The following is a 20,014-nucleotide window of genomic DNA, read 5'->3' as shown; positions in this document are numbered from 1 at the left end:
AATATATATGATGTATGAAGGTAATAATGGTACTACATTTTAAGCCTTGCTTTCCTAAAATAACAATATATAAGCAGTTTAACATTTTTCACAGTAAATAGTCAAGTCTTCATTTTATATTCATGAGTAAAGTAAATCTAAATTATTCAAGACAACACCTGAAATAAAAATCTACTTTCATAGAACAGATAAACATTACAAGTTATGTTCAAGCAGAACGACTGCCTTAAGTGTAAATTCTTCAAACCCCAAGCAATATAAAAATAAAAAGAAAGTAAAGGAAAATGGCTACTGTTCACTACTGCTTTAACAACAATTTTTAATACTTTGTCATTTATGTTGAATCATCTTAGATAATTAAGCACTTAGATGTTAGATATTAGTTAAAATTTTCCAGACAATAAATTCCTCTATCATCAATCTATAATGGATTCGTGTTTCTTGAGGGTGAGTTTTTCCATTTTACAAGCTGCCCAGATGTAGTACCTCACTCCTCTTTGCTAACATCTATTAGACCAGCTGAAGTCAGATGATTTGAAGTCCAGTTTGGAGCGTACTTGTTCTAAAGCCTTTTACAACTGGACAGCCTTTGGCCCCCATTCCAAAACATCCTAGCATACTGTAACATCTTCTATGTGAGTTTCCCACAGAGCAAAATACGGGCCATTAAGATTTCAGAGTTCCTTAGCAAGTTGCAATAAAAAGGGATGTGGATAAAACATAAAAGAACTTTGGTGTCTCAGGAGTGCAAATATATACCAATATTAATTTCTCTGTAGGAAAAGCAGCATATATCCCAACATCCGGAGACCAAGTGAGATATAAAGGGACTTCCCAAATCTTGTTTGGCTGACTTATAACTTTTTAGATAAAACTGACATATATTTTGAAAACACCTGGAAATGTCACAAATTTTCTTCCTGAACAACTAAGTTATTCCTGAACAGCTAACTCATTATTGTGACTATTAGTTTGGGCCACAAAATGAAAGAGAGAAAAATATTAAAAAGAAAGAAATCACTGAGGCCTGGCCCAGTTATCAGGCTATTTAAGATTTCTAGCATTTCCAGAAAAAAAAACCACTGCCTGGAAAAGATTACGTGCATTCTATTCTTTGTTAAGTTTGTTACACGATGTTTTGTAACTCTGCTACTCCAAGACATTTTCTTAGTTCTGCAGCCTTCTTCTCCAACTGCTGAATGTTCCAGTGCCATTGTCTTTTATTTGATTGGACTTTGTTCAGTTGGCAATGGAAACGTTTTAATATAGCATCATATCTCTTATTCTGTACCTAAAAAGAAAAAAAAAACCTTCATAAAATCAATTCAGTAAAACTATTTACAGAGGTGAGTTCAGCTCAGGAATGGGTCTGGACAGACAAATCCTTTTTGGAGGGCTCCATATGATTACATACACTTGTACTAACTACAGTCATGGATTGCATGCAAACCATTCCTAGCAGAAATCCCAAAGCCTACCAACCAACAGAAACACTGCAAACCGCACACAGTAAATCTTACTGCCAAGAAAACCTGTACCCCTGCCTGCTTGTCCACGCCTCTGTTTGCCAGAGGCCCCTTTTAATTCAGCCCCCACTCCAGTCCTGCATGGCCCTCAAGCATTCATCTGACCTATTCAGATATCTGGTTTAGGACATGAATCATGCCTCACTTTCCCATTAAGGAAAGAAAAGCTCTGTCCTACTAAGACCTTAAGTGTGGAGGTCAGTGTGGATATCTGCTCTGCAGATGTTTAAAATTTACCAAAGTTAATACCACCCAAGGACACCATGTCAAATCTCTGGCAAGGCTTTGCATGTGGAAGATTCGAGGCTCCAAAATGAGAGGTGAGAAAGAAGAAATTTTCATTCTTTGACAAGCATGTTTGGGTATAAATGGGAACGTAAATGAGGTAACCTTGCTGACTGCAGTAGCACCTTTGTAGCTGCACTGCATTTAAAATGGCACATTTTTCTTAGGCAATACTGCGGCAATGCAGGACTGTCAATTCTGCCCTCATTGCTGCTTTATGTGGAGAAGTAAATTTGCATTCTGAAGTGTTAAAAGAATGAAATACTCACTGCAATAAAAATGGAAATAATGAGCATTCCCTTAATGAAATTTGGGCTTACTTACCCTAGTTTAAATGGCATATGAGTGGTAGTGTATAATTACTCTTGTGTCTACTTATTGAAGATTCATTACATTGTATTTCACATGCACATGATGATGTACAGCTGCATCAGAACTCACAGCACTGTTGGTGACTTCCTCCAAATCTCACTGCCTAAATTTCACAAATAACTAGGAAACTGCCTCACTGGTGTTCTATAAACTGCCTTATTTTATTGGTGATGGCTTGCTACCTCATGTTACCTCATTGCCTCCATGTTACCTCACTCACCACTATAATTGTTTGCAACTTTTTGAGGGATGCTGTCAGATTCACTCATCTGAACGAGTGCTTGGGGCATCTGCATCACTAGGACTGCATTGTACAACACTGAAACATCTATGATCAATATTATCTGCTTTTTTTAGAAATGCCTCTCTAGCATCATTATTGGGAACAGTCTGGCACATCTGCTGAGGGAGGGAGCACTAATATGATTACTGGAGACAGGGAAGGGACAACATTGTACTTTCTATTGGATCTTGTGTACATGAAAGTCAAACATTAGAAAAAAATCGTCTGGGCACTCAGGGTATCTCCACCACTAGGGTTGTTTAAGGACAGGATAGGCAAGTATCTGCCAAGAGTAATACAGTCACACACTGGCATTGGGGAAAGAGGGCAGCAGGGGAATAGACAGTCTTTTGGGTAGGGATTTTTTTTTAATTACTTCTACATAACAACAAATTTTCAATTATTTGTGGATATCTTGAATTATCCTTATGACCGAAGCCTTGACCCTGCACAGATAACCACCCTGATTTATTGCTGACAACCCTGTCCAATGCTGGGAACAGGATCTGCTTTTCAAGAAATGGGTGAAGGGGCTAGTGCTCAGGAAAGAGAATAAGAAAAGGTTCACAGGCTGCTTTAAGAATCGCAGAATATGCTGAGTTGGAAGGGACCATCAAGACCATCAAGTCCAACTCCTGGCCTTGCACAGGACATTCCCAAGTGTTGCACATGTGTCTGAGAGCATTGTCCAAATGCTTCCTGAACTCTGTGAAGGCTTGGTGCTGTGACCACTTCCCTAGGGAGGCTGTTCCAGTGTCCAACCACTCTGTGGGTGAAGAACCTTTTCCTAATGTCCAACCTGAACCTCTCCTGACACAGCTTCAGGCCAGTCCCTCAGATACTGTCACTGTCACCACAGAGCAGAGATGCTTCTTTCCCCCTCACAAGCAAGTTCTAACTGCAATGAGGTCTCTGCTCATTTCCTCTCCTCCAGGCTGAACAAGACCAAGTGACCTCAGATGCTCCTCCTATGGCTTCCCCTCCAGGCCCACCTTAGCTGCCCTCCTTTGGATGCTCCAAACAATTGCATCAAGTGCCACCAGTCTGTAGCTGAATTCCACCACTGCAGCTCAATAAAACCTCTTCCATGCGCCTAGTATCTCACTTTATTCCTGCGCTTGACTTGAGTATTCTGTCCCAAGCTGTGCTGATGACTGCTGGGTATAAATGTGTCTGTCTATCCACTGTCAGTTCTTATATTAAAAACTGGACTGTTTTCAGGAGAGTTCTTAATAGAAAATAATACCCTGAAAGGCTTTGGGTTTGAACCTGCTTCCTTCTGAGACAGAAAGAACATATAATGCAAATAACTGAAGAACAAAAGTGAAGATTAACCTTCTCTGTTTAATTAAATTGATTTTGATAAGAGAACTTTATTTTTAGGCTACCTAACTTAACTTTGGATTTAGAGAATTTTCTTAAGAGGATGTTGCCTTGGTAATAAAATTTTTCTCAAATGCTGACTAGCAGATCTATTCTAAAGCAGCTGTGTTTTACTTTTCAGGTTAAAAATTCTCTCTGTTCACTGTCACATGAAAAAAATGATTCTTTCTTCCTCCTACATTTTACAAAGGGCAATAGACCTAACCTTAAATCACTTAATCTTTATATAATTAAGCTTTGCTCATTAAATTTTGTGGCATTTATTTAAACTGACAAGATAAATGGTAAGAAACTTCCAAATTAAAAATTTTCTAAGGGTATTTTAATAAGGAACAAAATGAAAAATATAGTTCAATTATTTAAAAGATAAGCTTTTAACTATTGATTAGAATTTTATCTTATCAGCTAATTAGGAGCTGTTGTGTTATTCCTAATTTAATGCCAGCTTAAATTAGGGAGATTCATAGGAAGTCCACTTTCCTGGTGCATTTTAGTCTCCCACTGATGAGTTACCAAGTCATGAAAAATCAAGTCAGCAGTGAAATGTAAAGTATTTCAGAAATATCACACAAATTTTAAAATGTGCATTTCCTTTGCTACTATTCAGTGACCTCTTCTTTTTCCAGGAATCCAAAAGTTCACATATGAAGTCCTTCTGAAAAGACTTCAGAAAAAAAGTGTTCTTCACAATTAAGTTCTGAATTTTAGAAAGACCATCAGAATTTAAGACAGCATCATTACTGCATATACTTTAACAATGTATAGCCAGCGCTGCTGTATAAAGTACTTCAAACTTCATTTGCATTATCTACATTCCATCAGGAGAACTGCAATTAAATTTTATCCCAATGACTCACCTCAATTTCCTTTCTAAGCTTAGCATGCTTTTTTTTCTCTTCTTCCAGCAGATCTCTTTTTTTATTGATCAAATCTTTCAATGTTGTGACTTCACTTTTTAAATGTGTGATTTCTTCCTGCAGATGCAAGTCAAGATACAGAAATTCACTCCCTGAAATGTGGCACAGTTCATCTAATATATTTATTAAAATTGTCTCATCTAAACAGTCGTAGTTAATGGAGATGGGATAAAGGTCTATAATAAACAGTTTCACAATAAGCCTATTAATACTAATTAAAATTATAATAATTTAGGATGGGTAATTAAAAATTATCTATTAAATATTTTATCACATGGTTCTACACCTGTAAGAATGTATACTCTTGATCTGAAATATAAGAACTAAAACAATACAGGCTTTTGAGCTCAATTTGCTGGTCTTTATTTAAAGTGCAGTTAACTGCAAAATGGAAGAATAGTGTAATATTTTAGATATATTTTTCTTTCTCATAGGGAAATACAATATTAATTAGTCTTTATTTTTCAGTATTGAAAGATCTGTTGTACAAACAAATTTTCATCAACTTACATTAACAGAATACTATTAAATTTTCAACAATGCAAGTTACATCAAATTTAAATCAGTGATCCCCTTTCAACTTCATGCTTGTGTTTGTCCATATATTGGCAAAATTCCGTGGTGAAAAATTCCTGTGTAGTTGTTATTAGTAAAAATTGTAATTGGGTCAAGTAAAACCAACAGTGTTGGATTAGAATACCAAACATGTTTTTTCTCTCTTCTTATTTCTATCACCATCTCATCAAATCTACCTCCTGTTGGCAAACAGCTCAAATTTATTTTGTTGACAGTAAAGTGTAAAGAATATGGTGTTCTTACCTGTAACAATATGGCAAATGTTTAAAGAATATTGTGTTCTTACATGTAACAATATGGCAATCTTCCACAGAATTCTGAAAAGTGTCCATGTAAATTTATCCAATGATAAAGCTTAACTTACAGTTGTGTAATATTTTCATATTTGAGTTCATTCCAACACACAGTATAAATATTTTTTACAATATTACACAGATAACAATACTGATATTTTTAACTGGATATTGAACTAAAAATTTTTCCAATTAATGCAGCATTATGAATTACCTATATTCCCTTGTACTCAGTCCCTCATGAACCATAGACATATTAGACAAAATAACTATATTATATGAATGATATCAAAATTATTTCACATAAAAGGAAAGAATCAAAAAGGAAACATCATACCTGCACTTGTTTTATAACAGATCCTTCTGGATTCTGCAGATCACATATTAATTCCTCTTTCTTTGCCTTTAATTCTTCCACAACTGCTTTCTTTTCAGCAAGTTCAATCATAATTGGCAATTTACTTTCCATCTCCCAAAAGAGATGTTTATGATCCTTTATTTTTTCCCGATATTCATTATTTCGCGCAAGTTTCATCTCAAACTCCTCTTGTATTGTTTCTGCATCACACCTCAGTTTTAAATTTTCAGAATACAGGGCTCTGACTTGGGCCTCCAGATTTTCACAGCCATATTTTGTCACTTCTATGGCATCGTCTTGCAGATGTATCTCCCTTTCTGTTGTCTTTGTTTCTAACAGAACAGAATTCATTTCTTTTTCTAGTTCCTGGCACTTTGCCTGTAAAATATTTCAGTGTTCATTTAAGAATTTTTTTGTAGAAAGATATTAAGTGTCCAGTTAAACACTGTAATTTATATTTATTCAACAGCCTTTTTTTCACTTGTCTAATGTGGTTTGAATGGAAGATAATTAGACTTATATTTCTTAATATCATCATCTTAGAGGCACAATGTAAGAATACTATCTTAGTCTTCTCCCCTTAGATTGAATCTAAAATATTAAAGAAGATACCTTTGAACTCACTTTTAAATACCTCACAGTTGCAAGATAGATGCCAAAAATCCCTTGAAAACCTTTACAGACACATAGAGGGGTGTGTCTGAGAGGTGATGGAGCTTAACTAGACTGTTCAACGGAGGTTTTTAATCCTGACTTCATCACAGTAGTAGCTGGGAGTTGAATTAATCACAGCTTTTTTCAATTCCATATGAAATATCTATCTAGTCCTAAAAAGGCATCTACATCATCTCACTGAGGAGAAGTGAACAAAACCAGGAAGCAGTACTTCAAACCATCATAAGAAATTACAGAATCATCAAGCCTGGAAAAGACCTTTCATTACCTAGGGCTCTAAAGTTCTCTGGGTCTGTTTTAAAACAGATACATAATTTTCAATTGTAAGATCACAAATTATTGTTGCAGCATCATCAGACTATATTTTGGGATACAGGACAAAGCTTCTTGTAAAGTATGGCAAGTCCACTGGCATTCCTAAAAATACAAGATTTCACTGTTACTTCAGAAATTTTATTTTTGTGCAAAATTTCAAATATCAATTATTTCAGTTGTAGACCTATGCACAGATGTTATAATTGGAACAGTACTATTTTCATTTGTGTTCTTCCATCCTCAAAAATGTCAATTGGAATCATCTTTTCTCAGACTTAAAAGTAAGTTTCTCAATAGAAACTTGATCTTGAAGGTTAAACAGTAATTGAAAGCTTAATAAAAGACAAGAAAAATTATCACAGAGTCTTCAGAAAAACTACACATGCCCAGTGCTCTACAAAATAGTACCAAGTAATACCAGTGTTTAATGGCTACTTAGGATACACACTTCAAACATAAGGGGGAAAAAAAGTATTTTTTGTCAAAAAAGATGCTAAGAAAAAAAAAATACAGTGTGGTGAAAATCTGAAAAAAAAATAATTTTTAAAATCCTTCCCCCACAAATTCTTAGGAAATTATTATTTTTTTTAAAAAATCAAAAAGCTATGACTCTGCATTTAGTTGTTGTGGGTTCACTTTGTGGGTTCAGCCCAGTATTTTTGTTTTGTTTTGTTCAAGTAACAAACCAACGTTTCACCGGCTGTAATGAACACTTAGCTGTGTTGTGGCCTTAAAAACAAAAGTACACACCCCCAGTTTTGGCTGAGCCTGAATGCCACACACAGGAACAGAAGAGCTGTCTTACACTTGAATGCACTCATCCATTAAGTACCACCAGCTTCTCTTGTTCAAGGAAATACTTCTTCATCAAATGAAAATTAATTGATTTCAGTACTCTAAACAAGGTTTATTACCTGCAATAGGAAAAGAACTGCTTTGCTTTTTTCTATGTCTGATGCCTGTGACTGCTGTTGCTCTGCAACTCGTTTTACAACTTCAGCTAGGGATGGGGAATTTTCCTTGGCCATTTCAGGCAGAAGTGAAGAACTGGAGGGATAGAAAAGAAGTGAATTGTTTTATCATCTTTCAATTTAGTTCTTGTAGACAAAACAAGATTGAGGGCTGTGCCGTGGGATCGCAGGTCAAGCCATTTATTTCATTTGGTTCATTTTTAATTTTTAGCAAGAACAGGTTATTCGAAGCTAATCACTGAGAATTAGAACACTTTCTTGCAGAATCTCATAAAATAAACCTGCGATGTGATACTACGATGTTCTTCCCGCTTCTCTGCAGAGCAGACCGTCAGTTTGTGAGCAAAGTCCTAACTTTTTAAAGTACCCTTAGAGCATCTTAAATGCCCGAGGCCGCGCTCCCGCCTTCCTCCCGAGTCCCGGCCGCCACACGGCACCCGCAGCGCTCTCCGGGCCGCCGCCCCTCAGGCCGCCGCTCCCCGCCGCCGCCCGGGCCTGCGGCAGCCCAGGGGCACGGGGAGCCGGGAGAGGGGCTGATCCCGCCGGGAGAGGGGCTAATCCCTCCGGCAGAGGAGCTGATCCCGCGGAGAGCGGGGCCGGTGCCTGCGGGAGCCGGAGGGAACGCGGCGGGAGGGATCCCTTAGGGAACGCGTGGCGGTCGCACCACCCGCGGCGGTGGCGCCGCCCGGCTCGGCGGTGCCTGAGGGCGTCCTGCTCCGCGCCCTTTGTTCCCCGGCTCCCCGAGTCACCCATTCACTGGATTAGACTGCACTTACTGCCATCATTTGTTCTGCAGAGAACATCCAGTTTTCCCAAGCACCACTGGGTTACGAAGGACAAGAGATGTGGCCCAGTTTCTTCTGGCCTATGCCATGCCCTGCTCTGTAGTCACGCACTTGTCTCTGCCCCGCTTGTACTCCTCTAAGCAATTGAAGGGAATTTGAACCCCAAATCGCATTATTTTTATAATTCGATTTTAAAATTTACTTATTTTATATTTTTTATATTTTTATAACAGATTTAACTTAAAATTACAAATATTATATGTTATGTTAAGCAACTTAATTATATGTATTATATATAATATTAAGCAACTTACATATGTAAATAAATATAAAACATACTTATACACTATACTTATGCTTACTTATATATTTGTAACAACTATTTTTTAAACTAATAGCTCATCTCTGCATATGACCTATTTATTTAATCCCTTTTCTAAAGTGCCAAAAGCTAAATACAGTATTTCATTCATTTGTCATTTTTCAATATTGTTTTGTACCCTGAATATTTTCTGTCCTTTTCCTTCTCAGCATTCTGCACCAAAAATAACACCAGTAATTACTTTTACTTCCTTAGTCTGGCTGAAGGAAAGAAAATGATTGTATTGGTTTCTCTCCACCAAGCAGCTCCTCTGTTAATTTTTAATGACCTCGCTCGGTCACATTTGGCAGTGGGATGGAAAGCCTCAGAAATGACCGACTTTTGCAAACTTCAGGAAAAGAGATGTCTGGGTAAGGAGGGACAAGATTGCGTCATCAGTCCCGTTCAGGAAGGAGAACCAGGATTCAGCTCTCATCCCTCTGTCCAGCACATGCTGAACAGAATAGCAGGAGGGGAAATCGCAGAGCACTCACCGTGTGTGGTTTGGACCTGGCAGAAATGTAGGTTTACTGTGCTTGCAGGGAAAGGGGGAACAGGAGACAGCATTTTATATGGGAAATCAGACTTTATTAATTCCTCTGTCCCGTAAAAATTACTGTCCTTTTTTTCTTGCCCCTTTCTTCCGTTGTCATGTACTTAACAGTCGTGACTATGATTTTAACGCAACTGAGGAAGTGTATTTACTATCTTTTGATTCTTGCACAAAGCCTGATCTCAATCCCTCATTTCCTTGCTAGCCTTTTAACCTTCGCATTATCCTGTCAAAGGATTAAGACTTCTTCACTTAGCTGTGTGAAATTCCCAACTGCTGCAAGGAGAAATTGCCATCCTCATTGGGGACCTGTGGCCCCAAAAGCTGGCATTGTGTAACCTCTCTGTGTAGATCCAGATTACACTCCTTCGTGGCTGGCTGCCAAATTCTTCAGTGAAGAAAGTTTCAACTTAGAAAAGGAAACTCCTCTGCTCTGCATTAGTTTTCCTTTACCTTCTTTGCGGGGCTGTCGTGTTTGGCTGCGCCGTGTGTTTGGGAGCTGGTTTGTGGTTGTGCAAAGCCGGTGCAGCAGAAGGAGGTGCGATCACAGCGGAGTTAACGCCGCTTCCGCGTTCAGCGCTGCCCGGGCGCTTGTTCATCGTGCTGTGCCTTGCAGTACAGTTTGTTCTTTCCGGTGCAGCCAGCAGCAAAGCACGGTCCAGTCAAAAAGAAGAAATACAGGTTCCTTTACGTAGGGTAGGAATTTCCAGCTTGTGCAAATCAGCTCCGAGATTGAAAGAAGTGCGATATATAAAGCTGGAAATGTCTGTGTATTTTGTCAGAGGGTACCTTTCAGAATGCAATAGGATTGTCCACCTGTGTAAGTAAACTCCTGTGTTTATGAAAACTGCGTGTGCTTCAGTATTTTCATTGTATGTGGTGATTTCTGCTTCTTCAACCTTGCCTAAAATAAACTAGGTTAAAAGAAGCAGAATGTTTTATTTGAATCCAGTTTAAGAACGTTAAATGTAGTTCTTTTCCCCCTCTAGTTTTTGAATTTTCTTTTTTATGTTTGCTCTTGTTGAAATTTTACACACCTGCTATTATCTCTGTTCATTTGGGCCGCTTCAATGACCTGTTTTCTTTCTCAGGGCATCTCTCTCTGGCAGATATTAAATATCTCCTGCTATTTTAATTTTCAAAAAATTATGTCTGTTCTCTCAGTTTCTCTTCTAATATAAAATGACCAGCAGGATTCAAAGATGCAGGAAATTGTTAGCAATCTTTTCTTGGCCAGCAGTGCACTTTTAGAATTAGATTTCTGGGGTTCTTGAAAATTGCTTTTTTGCATCTCTCTTCCACCCTGGACTGTCTCTTCTCTGCAGCTTGGTTTTATTTCCTTCATTTTTCTTTTTCTGTATTCATTTTGCTTTTTCTGCTTTTTTCCTCGTTACTTTCCTCACCTCTCACATTGTTATTTATCATTTTCTTTGACCTACTTTTTTGATATCTGTGCAAGAAATTCTCATAACCTCCAAACGTTTGTACTGTCAGTTTCAGGAAGTGAGAAAACAGCTAATGGGTGGCCTTGGCTTCAAATTTGTGCAAATGTTTGTCATGAATTGTGTACCAAAATGATCGACTCCTTAATAAATGTACTTATTCTTTTGGATGTGGCTTCAATGGAACACTGGGACTGTAGATCATGTTAATTAAAACCTGAATAACCATAAATTCATCTCCCATAAGCTAAAACATTGCTGTGCTTGGCAAGCATGTATTTTGAGAAGGGTGGTTTTTTGGAGTGACTTAGAAAAGAATCAGTTTTGCTATGATTGTAAGCAAATCTATTTTGACACCACTGTCTTCACTAGGACTCTGTGATGCAAAGCTGGAAGGATATGAGGATGAATCAGCCCCATTGTTCCTATGTGTACATCCCAATAATTGCCCCTAAGGAGTCTTTGCAATGCATACACAACTTAATAACAATGTATGCAATCAAACACTTTCCTTCCACCTTTTCTTTGGTGGTATTTTTCTGGGCAAGTAAAAGAACAGCAACGAGCTCTATTTACCTTCCACTACTGACATATCTGAAGTGGAGCAATTACCTCATTTTGCACTGCACCCCTCTGTTGTGCTGTCTTTCCTGGGACTATTTGCTGTACTGTGGCTGGGATGGTGTCACACTCAGACAGGCCTCCCACAGAGAGAGTGTCAGGGTAAAGAAGGAAATACTCTGATTTCCCAAGTCATGGTCTTTGGCACGAGTCTGTTTCAGCACTGTTTGCTTAGCAAGCTCTTTGCTCTAAAATCCATTATCAGCTGTGTGTAAATAATACTCTGAGCAAAATCAGGAGTCATAAATTCCTTGGCAGTTGCTTTTATTTGGTGTCACATTTTGATATTTTCAGCTCACCTGTTTTGATAGTCACCAATTAATCTTTGTAAGTGTTCAATTCGCAGAAAGGAAAACATCATTTTCAGTCAGGATTATTTTTCTTCCAGTCTGGGGGAAAGAACAATGAAGAAAATACAGAATTTTTTCTGTAAAACCTTCTCTAAATTAGCCATCTTTTAAAACCACAAAGGTCTTTGACCTCTCATTTCAGTGGAGAAAATTTGGGAGTCCAGAGACAAACATAAAATGCCAAGTAGTACATCACATATACCATAACAATAGGCCTCAAGTACACGTGGAAGTAGTATTTTTGCAGGATAATGAAGTGATGTAAAGCCAGAACGTTAATGTGGTTACAGGAGACTGAGGTCTTGGGGCAGGAAAATTGTGCCGGGCATTATTTAGTGTGGGTAGCTCTGGTAGCAGAGCACTGATTTCAAAGACTTAAAAAGATTCTCAAGTACTTTGTTCCTGCAAAGATATGAATTATCCTACAAGTAAATAGTCATGCACAATTTGTTGCTGTACAAAAAAAAAAAAAAAAAAAAAAAGATGGTGTTAAAAAATACTCTGAATTATTATAGGGTCTTAAAACTGTTGGTAAAGGTGCATATATTTCTCATAGATCAAGCATAGTGCTTAGTCATGAAATCTAAGTAGGGGTCTTTCAGGTTCCCAAAGCAGAGGGATCTAGCCTTTTGTTCCGAACCTCTGGATGCCTGCACTGGAAACAGAAAGATTATCAGAGAGAGAAAAGAAAGACGTTTCTGAGAGAATATGTAAATTGGCCCCTCATAGCAACAGAGAGAAGAAAAGATGGATTGACATGTTTCCACAGGTAGGCCTAGCTGGGCTTGGATCAACAAAGTTCAGAAAAGGAAAAAATCTAACCACCAAAACTGGAATTACACCATGGACCACAAAACAAAATGTGAATGAAAGGATGATATTGGATAAGCTTAACACATCTTGATTTCAGCTGCAGAGTGCAGCTAGCAGAGTAAAAAAGCTGAGGTAAGAAGTTGTGTACCATATTCTCTTGCTTTAATTTAGTTCTAAGTACTTCTTCCATTACTAGGTGAAGTTTCAGTAACCACTGCTGGGTTCTTGTGCATGCTGAAAAGAAGAACTATCCTGGTCACGTGCTCCTTCACACAAAAGTCAAAAATTAGCAAGTCAATACTTTTGGAAATGCAGAAGGGAGAAGTATGAAAGGTCTTGTGAAGGCCTGTGGGGAAAAATGTCATTGCCCTCACAGCTCAGCACTCTACTGCCATGAACTCCACCTTAGATATGAGTATGTTAAACACCTCCAAAGAAATTTTTACAGAAACTCCTCCAGTCCCAGGAAGCTAAAGGACCTCTGTATTTGTTTGCATCATGGAAACTGGAGGACAGCCCATGAATCATGTCATGAAGATCCATTAGGCTAATGAGTGTTAATTGATTCAATAAATCTAATCTTACGTACCAACCTTTCATCATCCCTGACCTGGGAAAGACCTGAAGTAGGTAGGGTGGTAGGGAAATACCTAAATGCTTAAATAAATACATAATTATTCCCATTTCCTCTAGTTTTCCTTTGTTGGAATTTCTTTTGATGCAGCTGGGAAAGCCTAAGTCAGTAATTAACTGCTATGTACCTTCTTTACACAGTATCACTGAATTAAATGCCATGACATGATTCTGTGTTCGGACTAACAGTGCTGTTATTGACTTTTTGTGTGTTTTTCTTGATTTGTTACTACTCGGCAGTTGGAGAAACCTTTAAATATCCTGGAATATGGTGGAAGCAGTACTGATAGATCTGTTCAGCTTCACAGCCAACTTGCAGAGCAACATCCAAGGATTACTACACAACACTCTGGAAGCTATTGAGAAATGCTCTTCCAGCCATGCTCCCTTTGTTTATGTCATGTGTTGCCAGAGGCAGGGGAGTGAAAGGAATGGTGAGCAAGAGTCCTTGCTTCCAGCTCTGAGAGGTTTTCAGAGTCTGAAGAGAAGACTGGAGGTGGTATGTGCTCAGACTACAGCTGCTGCTTTGTACACCGTCAAACAGAGACTGGATGAAAACGACCTGAGCATCATTAAAGTTATTGTCTCTACCTTAAGAAAAGACTTAATGAAAGTATATATAGACCATCTCTTTACAGCAGTCTACCAGTTTGAATTTGAGGATTTACAGGTGGCACCTGACAGTGAAAGCCTGCAGATATCAGAACATCAGCATGAAGGGCAAATGCTTCCTTCACAGGACATGGCACTCATCCAAAGTGAGATTCAGATGTACTTGGAAAGCCTGCCAAGCCTGAAAGGGGAGCTCACCATCCTCAGATCTTCCCTGATCCCAGGTAGAAAGCTCCAGCTAACAGTTTTTATAGAGACTTACCAAGCATACTTCTTCCAGGGTATTGCAAAATGACTAAGATTTGGAAATGCCTTCAGGCATCAAATAACTCTATATGATGTTGTAACAGTGTATAATAGTGTATAAAAGGAAGAAGTGTCCATAAAAATACAGCAAAAGTCTGGCAAGACTGTTTAAGGCCTGAACATGATCTGAGAAAAGACAGTCCTGGGTTTAGGGAGGGCAGACCATAAAATCTACTCCTGTCTGTGTGGGAATTGCACACTTCAAGAGTTACCATCATAATTTGGAAAGGCAGGATAAGAGTTTCTGCTGGTCTGAAGCCCCAGACATTCCTGGTGTCTTAGTGTCCCTGCTATGGCATGATTGTGAGCAAGAAGGAAATTAGGAATCCTTAAATTTAAATACCACAGCTAAATCTAAGGTAAAGCAATACTTTTACTTGATTGGTTGATTCCAGGTCACTTCAGTATAAACCCGTGTAATAGTTGGTTTGATCTTGTTTTGAAAGCAATTGTTTGTTGTGTTTTCTTGCCTTGGCAGATGATATTTTCTTACATGGGTTCACCACAAGGACAGGTGGGATCTCCTACATACCAACTCTAAGCTCCTGCAATCTCTTCAGCAGTTCCAAGCGCAGGGACCCACAAATTGTTGTTAAAGAAAATCTCCGCCGGCTTGCTAATGCTGCAGGATTTAACCCTGAGGCTTTTCACAGGGTCAAGGTATCTTATAAAACAATGGATTCAAGTAAATGGCTGAGATATTCCTTCATGTATCACTGGCTAAATTGTAGGCATTGTTCTTATCTTTGTCAGCAAGAACCTGTGATAAGCAGGACAATTAAAGCATTTATGTGGGGGAATATGTGCAGCTTATCTGGGGGAATAGCCATCCAAACTATCAGCCATTTGTCACAATATAGAGAAGCAGCACTGATCCTTCCAAGTCTGTTCTAATATTTAACTTACCACAAAGCAGAATAATCAAATAAATGATCAGAGCACCTTCTCCTAAAAGAAAAATACACCATTGCTTTTATAGTGGCTTTCTACTGATACGTCTTCATGGCATTTGAACAAGGGAGACCTGATTTTCATGCATAATCAGTTAGTGCAAAAGAGTGTTTCATGTCAAAGAAAAAACCTTGTATTAGTCAGAGCTGGGTTGTTTTGCAGCCATATCACTGTCCACATTCTGGTTTTGTTTTGACAGGTAGATCACGCTAATGCTGTGTGTATTATGGGAAAGACAGAGCCTGACGACTATGATGGAATAGTTACAGATCAGAAGGGTGTCACGCTGGCAGCTCCAGGTGCTGACTGCATACCCGTGCTCTTTGCTGATCCTGTCAGAAGAGCCTGTGGTGCTGCTCATTCTGGTAGGAATTGCACTCCCTGTGCAATGCAGAGATTTCCTGGGACTCAAAATGAGATACAAGAACCCAAAGCTGGGCTTTCTTCTATCTGTTCCAAGCAATGACCAAGGGCAAACTTAGCTTCTGTCTATTCCAAAAAAATATCTCTAGCTTGAGCCTGTTTTTTGGGGTTTTGTTCCCCCTAAAAACAACATTAAAACATAATAAAATATATTATAAAAATATATTTCTGACATATTTCAGTTGTATCCCCACTTAAATGTTTCAAGCACAGAGGAGCTGTGAGGTATGCTCTAATTGCCCAAACCAGGACACCTGGGGAAAAAGAACTCTGGAATTCTAATCTAAACACCTGTCTCCAGTTTCCATCTCCACAAAATTATATTTGAAAACTGATTGCTGTTAATGTGAAATCTGGGGGGGAAGGGGGAGGCTTTCTAAGCTAATTTATTATTAGATATAATTATTTAATTTTAGGTGTAAATGCATCTCCTAATTTATACCTTTAATAATTGCATTTATTTTTAGCTGCTAGAAAATTAAAAAAGAAAATTTATACCAATTTTTTTTCAACTTCTCATCTCTCACAGGATGGAAGGGCACTTTGTTAGGAGTGTCTATGGCCACAGTGAATGCTATGGTGTCTGAATATGGCTGTAACGTGAAAGATATCCTTGTGGTGCTGGGCCCATCTGTGGGACCTTGCTGCTATAGACTCCCTCATGAATCAGCAAAAGAATTTCACAGAATTGATCCAAAATGTGTGAGACTATTTGACTCTGCAAATCCTTATATTGATATCAGAAGAGCAACAAGGTAAGCCTCCTGAGGGAACAAAAGATTAATTCCACATTTATTACAAATAATTATTTTGATACTGTATTGTTCAGCACTAATATGGTGAAGGTTCTCAACAAAGTACTCTCTAGTTCTTTCCAGATCAAGAAAGGATACTTTTGAATGAATGGTATTTGCTCACTTTTGCTGGATTTCAGTGATTATTTTATTGTTATACCATTACATATTGTTAGTCAATGGATTACAAACAAAAGTTCAAATTTAATGTGACTTTACAGGTTGCAGGAAAATAATTATTTTAGTCTAATACTGAAGAAAGAAACAAAAAAAGCAAATGAAAGCCCCAATCACAATATTGGCACAGTTTGTTCAGTTGGTGTTTGAGGTTCTGCCTTAATGATAGTGCCTTATGGAATGTGAGGATGTACAAACAGTAATATTTTCTGCTTCTCTTTTTTTTTTTTTCAGGATTCTTCTTGAGAGAGGTGGGATTCTTCCTGAGAACATCCAAGATGATTCTATCACAGACCAGAACCAAAACATAACTTTCTGTACTGCATGCCACCCTGATAAATTTTATTCTCACTTCCGTGATGGCACTAACTTTGGGACACAGATTGGCTTCATATCAATCAAAGACTGAGACAGTATCTCTTACTCTAGGACAGCATTTAGATAATAAGTTTGCTGCATTGTCTGGCATCCTGCTCTCCTCATAGAAGTTTTTCCTCCTTTCTTTCACAGACTTGTAGTAGGGAATCCATGGGTCTTGAGATTCTCCTGCTTGTTCCTTCCCTTGCCCTTCTGAGGCAAGAATAAGTACCTTTGGTGTGGGGACAACAGTTCTTGTGTGAGACAGGGGGCAAAGGAAACAAGGACAACCCATACCAGTGCCAAAATCCTTCTGCAAGACCCAGACGCATGCTCCAAGTTTATGGATCATCCTTGACCAAATGTTTTCAGAAACCTCACTATCTTAAGGTGGTGGAAACCCAAAAACCACCAGTCTTCATTAGCTTGTGGTTGAGACTGCTGAATGATGCTAAGTATGACATTGCTAATACAGAAAGGGAAGCCAGTGTTGCATGTTAGCTGTTTGAGACACTCAACTTGAATAGTTTCAGCCGAAACCTTAAAAATTTTGTGCATGGGATTAATTTTCTCGTTTGGATTAGTTTAAAGAACTCCAAAATACTTACAAGAATTTTCCTATGGAAAATAACTTGACAATGAGAAGCAAGCGGGCTCCTTTGGAGCAGATATTGAAAGTGTATGAACTCTCACCCTTCTGTAATTTTTGGTTGTAGGAAAAGTAGGACTAAATCCCTTAATTTATGATGTATATATTCATGTCTTCTTAGTATTTTTTTTCTTTAAACAGTGGTACTTTCATAATGTCATTGACACACTCTCAACAATGCCAAATTGTTCAATAAATATCTAAAAAGTTACGTGAATTTATCCTGAGTTAATTTTACTGACCAGTAGTTGGTCTTACGTGTCTTACTAAGCAAATTCTAAGTGTGCACCGTTTTCTTTTGGCCAGTAAAGATGATGCCTCTAGATTTTACAATAGACATGATGTCTTCTGACACGCAGGCAGTGAGGGATTGCTAACAGTAAAGCCGTGCTGATTGCGGCTTGCAGAGCTGCCAAGCACAAGCCTTGGGCCAGCGGCGCTCATGACGTGCTTTCTATTTTGGGTTCTGCGAGCCTTCCCCGCTCTGACTGCTCTGCCCACTAGAGGTCAGTGCTCGCTCGCGCTGCTCTTCCATCCTGGAGGCGCGGATGGATGGATGGATGGATGGATGGATGGATGGATGGATGGATGGATGGATGGATGGATGGATGGATGGATGGATGGATGGATGGATGGATGGATGGATGGATGGATGGATGGATGGATGGATGGATGGATGGATGGATGGATGGGGGTCCAAACCATGCGGTTTGCAAAGCACCGCACAGCGCACGCTGCTACTTTTGCCTCTACAGTCATCTGCCAAGTTATTCTAATATCTGTGCTTGAGGAACAGTCTGTTTTCATTTTGATTCAGAGCTGACCGAATTAGACCTTTGTTTTCTGGAAGAACAGACATTTTTTAAAAAAAACTTCCTTTTACCTGTAAATGGTATGTCTGAGAAGAGTCTGGCTCTGAGTATGTTCCCTGGCTGTAACTATCTACGAAAAAATATGCTTCTGCCAACTATCTTACTTCTTCAGAAATATTATTCTTCTGCTGCTGTAGCCCTGCAGTCATTGACAATCTTCAGTTACCTTTTTAAAACTCCTCCATTGCTTTCACCATTCAGCTGGCTTCAAACCAGAGTCTCAGGATCCAACAGGGGCAGCACTCACACTACTCAGTTTAGAGTTGCCAAGCACATTGCTGCATACCAGCTAATGGTGTGTATGGTATGCATTACGTGTATTATTGACTTGTTCTAAATATAGGACAGTATAATTATATGGAGACTGACAGGCTTATCTTGCTACACTAGTTAAAAACACCAACCCAACAGCCTACCTTCCCCTTTTAGTTCTGTCCCTTTGCCCTGATTTCTGTTCCACTTTATGGATACTGACTGACATAGCAGTGAGGTAAGAATCCTTCCTGAAGCTATAGGGGCAGTAGCACTACATGGCTTTCAGTCACTGCATTTAAAGCTCAGCCAAAGCTGAGTCCCCTTCACCTAGCCCTTTTTCCTGTGTATCAAGGGTATGCCATCAAAAACAGCTGAGTTACTTGGTTCTGCAAGGTACTTAGCAGCTGAAGATCATAGGGGCCCATGTGCCTGCTGTTATCCCATCTCACCTCAAAGATGGCTTAAAACTAATACTTTTATTCTTGCAGTAACTACAAAGACCTCACAGTCATGCTACTAACCACAGTTCAAATGCTCAACAGTATATTAGATCACATTAACATGATACTGAGAGTAAGCCCTGTCTTGTTCTTACCTGCTCAAGGATTACACTAGAGATTTTATGTGTAGAAAAATACCATTTACACATCATGGTAAGGGTGTGCAAGCTGGAGAAAATATCAGAATGAGCAGGAACACCAAAGGCTTCACTTTTTGGAAGACAAATCATTACCACAATTGTTCTCTATTTTTTTTTCTTTTATATTAATTACCTAGAGTGTAAACCTTTCAAGACAGGAAACAGTCTTTTGCACATGGATGACTGAGGTGGAAAACTCCACGACCGATAAGAAAATATTGTAAGGTTCAGTCTCAAATCAGGCTAGGCTCTGAATCATTACTTCTTTCAAAAGTCCCTGCTACAAAGGCACTGTAATCCTGGTATTAAAAACAATAGTTTGGAGGAGAGGCATGACAAGAAGGAGTCTAGGCAGTTTCACATCTCTGTTTATTTACTTTTCATTCTTGCTGCTCACTGAAGGAGGCAAACACATCACCCTTGATTCACCACCTCTAGAGAAGCTCTTAAAATGCTTCATAAATTG

At 38.7% G+C, this 20,014-nt stretch overlaps 2 protein-coding genes across 6 annotated transcripts; one reads left to right on the top strand and one right to left on the bottom strand.

The window, feature by feature from the left end:
- Positions 1-367: 367 nt before the first annotated feature.
- On the bottom strand, positions 368-10,257 carry CCDC122 (coiled-coil domain containing 122). 2 transcript variants are annotated; one of them, XM_063149345.1, is made up of 5 exons: positions 10,107-10,257; positions 7,898-8,030; positions 5,973-6,371; positions 4,707-4,823; positions 368-1,291 (listed from the first exon to the last, which is right to left on the bottom strand). In XM_063149345.1, the coding sequence occupies exons 1-5, from the start codon at positions 10,250-10,252 to the stop codon at positions 1,127-1,129; spliced, it is 960 nt and encodes a 319-aa protein (XP_063005415.1). In that variant the 5' UTR covers positions 10,253-10,257; the 3' UTR covers positions 368-1,126. The 2 variants fall into 2 exon arrangements, with proteins under 2 accessions (XP_063005415.1, XP_063005416.1); XM_063149346.1 differs by lacking the exon at positions 10,107-10,257 and adding an exon at positions 8,731-8,778.
- On the top strand, positions 9,575-17,992 carry LACC1 (laccase domain containing 1). 4 transcript variants are annotated; one of them, XM_063149341.1, is made up of 7 exons: positions 10,373-10,473; positions 12,836-13,011; positions 13,753-14,348; positions 14,909-15,090; positions 15,581-15,746; positions 16,334-16,559; positions 17,010-17,992. In XM_063149341.1, exons 3-7 carry the CDS (start codon positions 13,781-13,783, stop codon positions 17,182-17,184), a joined length of 1,317 nt encoding a protein of 438 aa, XP_063005411.1. In that variant the 5' UTR covers positions 10,373-10,473; positions 12,836-13,011; positions 13,753-13,780; the 3' UTR covers positions 17,185-17,992. The 4 variants fall into 4 exon arrangements, with proteins under 4 accessions (XP_063005413.1, XP_063005414.1, XP_063005412.1 ...); XM_063149343.1 differs by lacking the exons at positions 10,373-10,473; positions 12,836-13,011 and adding an exon at positions 9,575-9,621; XM_063149342.1 differs by lacking the exon at positions 12,836-13,011 and having other exon boundaries at positions 10,334-10,473.
- The last annotated feature ends 2,022 nt before the right edge of the window (positions 17,993-20,014 follow it).

This window comes from Melospiza melodia, chromosome 2 (assembly GCF_035770615.1).
Source record: "Melospiza melodia melodia isolate bMelMel2 chromosome 2, bMelMel2.pri, whole genome shotgun sequence".
Lineage (NCBI taxonomy): Eukaryota > Metazoa > Chordata > Aves > Passeriformes > Passerellidae > Melospiza > Melospiza melodia.
Note: the sequence above shows the minus strand (reverse complement) of the source record. Positions and strands in the feature narration are given on the sequence as shown.

What these genes read in the sequence shown, in the direction of transcription:
- CCDC122 (XM_063149345.1), bottom strand. Translation starts at nt 10,252, where the DNA reads ATGAACAAGCGCCCGGGCAGCGCTGAACGCGGAAGCGGCGTTAACTCC. An exon ending in ACGACAGCCCCGCAAAGAAG is followed by an intron (nt 8,031 to 10,106) that starts GTAAAGGAAAAC and finishes CTATCCCTCCAG; the next exon opens with TTCTTCACTTCTGCCTGAAA. An exon ending in CTGTTATAAAACAAGTGCAG is followed by an intron (nt 4,824 to 5,972) that starts GTATGATGTTTC and finishes TTGCATCTGCAG; the next exon opens with GAAGAAATCACACATTTAAA.
- LACC1 (XM_063149343.1), top strand. Translation starts at nt 13,781, where the DNA reads ATGGTGGAAGCAGTACTGATAGATCTGTTCAGCTTCACAGCCAACTTG. An exon ending in CAGATCTTCCCTGATCCCAG is followed by an intron (nt 14,349 to 14,908) that starts GTAGAAAGCTCC and finishes TTGCCTTGGCAG; the next exon opens with ATGATATTTTCTTACATGGG. An exon ending in AGGCTTTTCACAGGGTCAAG is followed by an intron (nt 15,091 to 15,580) that starts GTATCTTATAAA and finishes TTGTTTTGACAG; the next exon opens with GTAGATCACGCTAATGCTGT.